This window comes from Hippocampus comes, unplaced genomic scaffold (assembly GCF_001891065.2).
Source record: "Hippocampus comes isolate QL1 unplaced genomic scaffold, H_comes_QL1_v1.1 scaffold128, whole genome shotgun sequence".
Classification (NCBI taxonomy): domain Eukaryota; kingdom Metazoa; phylum Chordata; class Actinopteri; order Syngnathiformes; family Syngnathidae; genus Hippocampus; species Hippocampus comes.
Window position 1 is genome coordinate 691,700 of NW_017805852.1, and position 1,504 is coordinate 693,203.

The window sequence follows — 1,504 nt, forward strand, 5'->3', positions numbered from 1 at the left end:
TCCCCCTGGTTCACCTCCAGGAATTGAACGATGGCACGGCTGGCCGCCTCTGTGCACGCAAACACAAACGCGCATATTTTAATGCATGGAGGAACGACACCTCAGTGGAAGAAAGCTACTTGTTTTTCAGAGGATAAAGAATATATGACTGTGAGTACTATGATATTGTCTTTCCACGTGTGTTGCTCCGTTTTAGTTTACGCAAGTTCAACTGGGAGTGGCAATAAACCAATTCAAACCTCTTTTTTGATTAATTGTTCAATATTAGCCAAAATGCTACTCACTTTTGCATCACTAAGTTGTCCTTAGCTTTAAACATGAATGCTTGTTTGTCTATACGTGCCCTGCGATTGGCGGGCGACCAAAGGGGTGCACTACGACGCACTGACCGGTGGATTTGTTGGAGGCCCTGCGTCTGATCTCGGTCACCATAAGACGGGACACCTGCGTGGTGAACTGCAGCAGGTCCGAGAACTTCTCCATCATGCTGCTGGGCGCCGCGTTGCCGAACACCTGAGAGCAGACACATGTAAAAAAAATACATAAATAATAATTAAATAAACACTATCATAGCAAATTTGTGGAAACCACCAAGTTCTCCCCCCCCCCCCCAAAAAAAAAAATCATCCAACATCAAATACTTCAACACTGGAAGCAACGCAGCTTAGTGGAAGACTACAAAATGAAGACAAAAGACTATGGGGAATAAATCAATACAATTATTTGACTCGATTAAAAAAATTATTTTATCGTATAAAGCAACAACAAAAAAAGCTATTTTAAAGCATGTGAGGTGCAGGTATTAGAATTATAGTCCATTAGGGGTCTCCATCCTCACGTTGAACATTGTATTATCGGTGACTTTGAGCGCGTGTGGCTTTAAAACGCTGGGTACTGGCCCGGTGAGTGACGTGGGTGCCAGCAAATAAAAGTAGTGCCTGTTGCGAGTTCACGTTCGCGGCTGGCTGTTAACTGGCTGACCTTAACCAGCCTGGGCGTCAGTTGGGGCCACCGTGCACACGTGTCTTGGGGAACGGATCTCGCTTCACCTACCCTGTTGAAGACGGGCAACATCATGTAGAGCTTCTCCTCTTGCTCCTTCTGGGTCATGTGCCGGGGAGGATGGCAGAGTTCGGAGAAGAGGCGGCGCAGGTGCATCAGGCCCAGGGCGTTGTCCTGGGGGCTGCACTCCTCCTGACGCGGCCGCCCCATGATCCTCTTCACCATGTTCATCTTCAGAGGCTTGCTCAGGACGAAGCTCGCCCTGAACGCAAACGCAAGACGCCCGTTTATAGACTGACGCCAGCTTTCGGAAGGCTACGCAAAAATGCTAGCTGCACGCTTCACCCGACAACGCCGTATCAGCAAGTCACTCTGTGATTTGGTGCCCGAAATCTTTGACACCGAGGAAGGGTCATGAAAATTTACGGGAGAGGTTTTTGCACATTTGAGCGTTTTTGTGAACGGAAAGCAACCAACGGGTAGTCTCACTTCATTGTACAAT

At 47.9% G+C, this 1,504-nt stretch overlaps 1 protein-coding gene across 1 annotated transcript in view; it reads right to left on the reverse strand.

Moving 5' to 3' along the window:
• The window catches only part of wdfy3 (WD repeat and FYVE domain containing 3), a 33,263-nt gene extending 31,972 nt beyond the window's left edge, over window positions 1–1,291 (reverse strand). The window contains exons 1-3 of the mRNA XM_019888472.1: window positions 1,054–1,291; window positions 390–513; window positions 1–49 (exon numbers count right to left, since the gene is read on the reverse strand). Of these exons, the coding sequence (XP_019744031.1) occupies window positions 1–49; window positions 390–513; window positions 1,054–1,233 (353 nt within the window). The 5' untranslated portion in view covers window positions 1,234–1,291. The remainder of the gene's footprint in view (window positions 50–389; window positions 514–1,053) is intronic.
• Window positions 1,292–1,504: the final 213 nt, after the last annotated feature.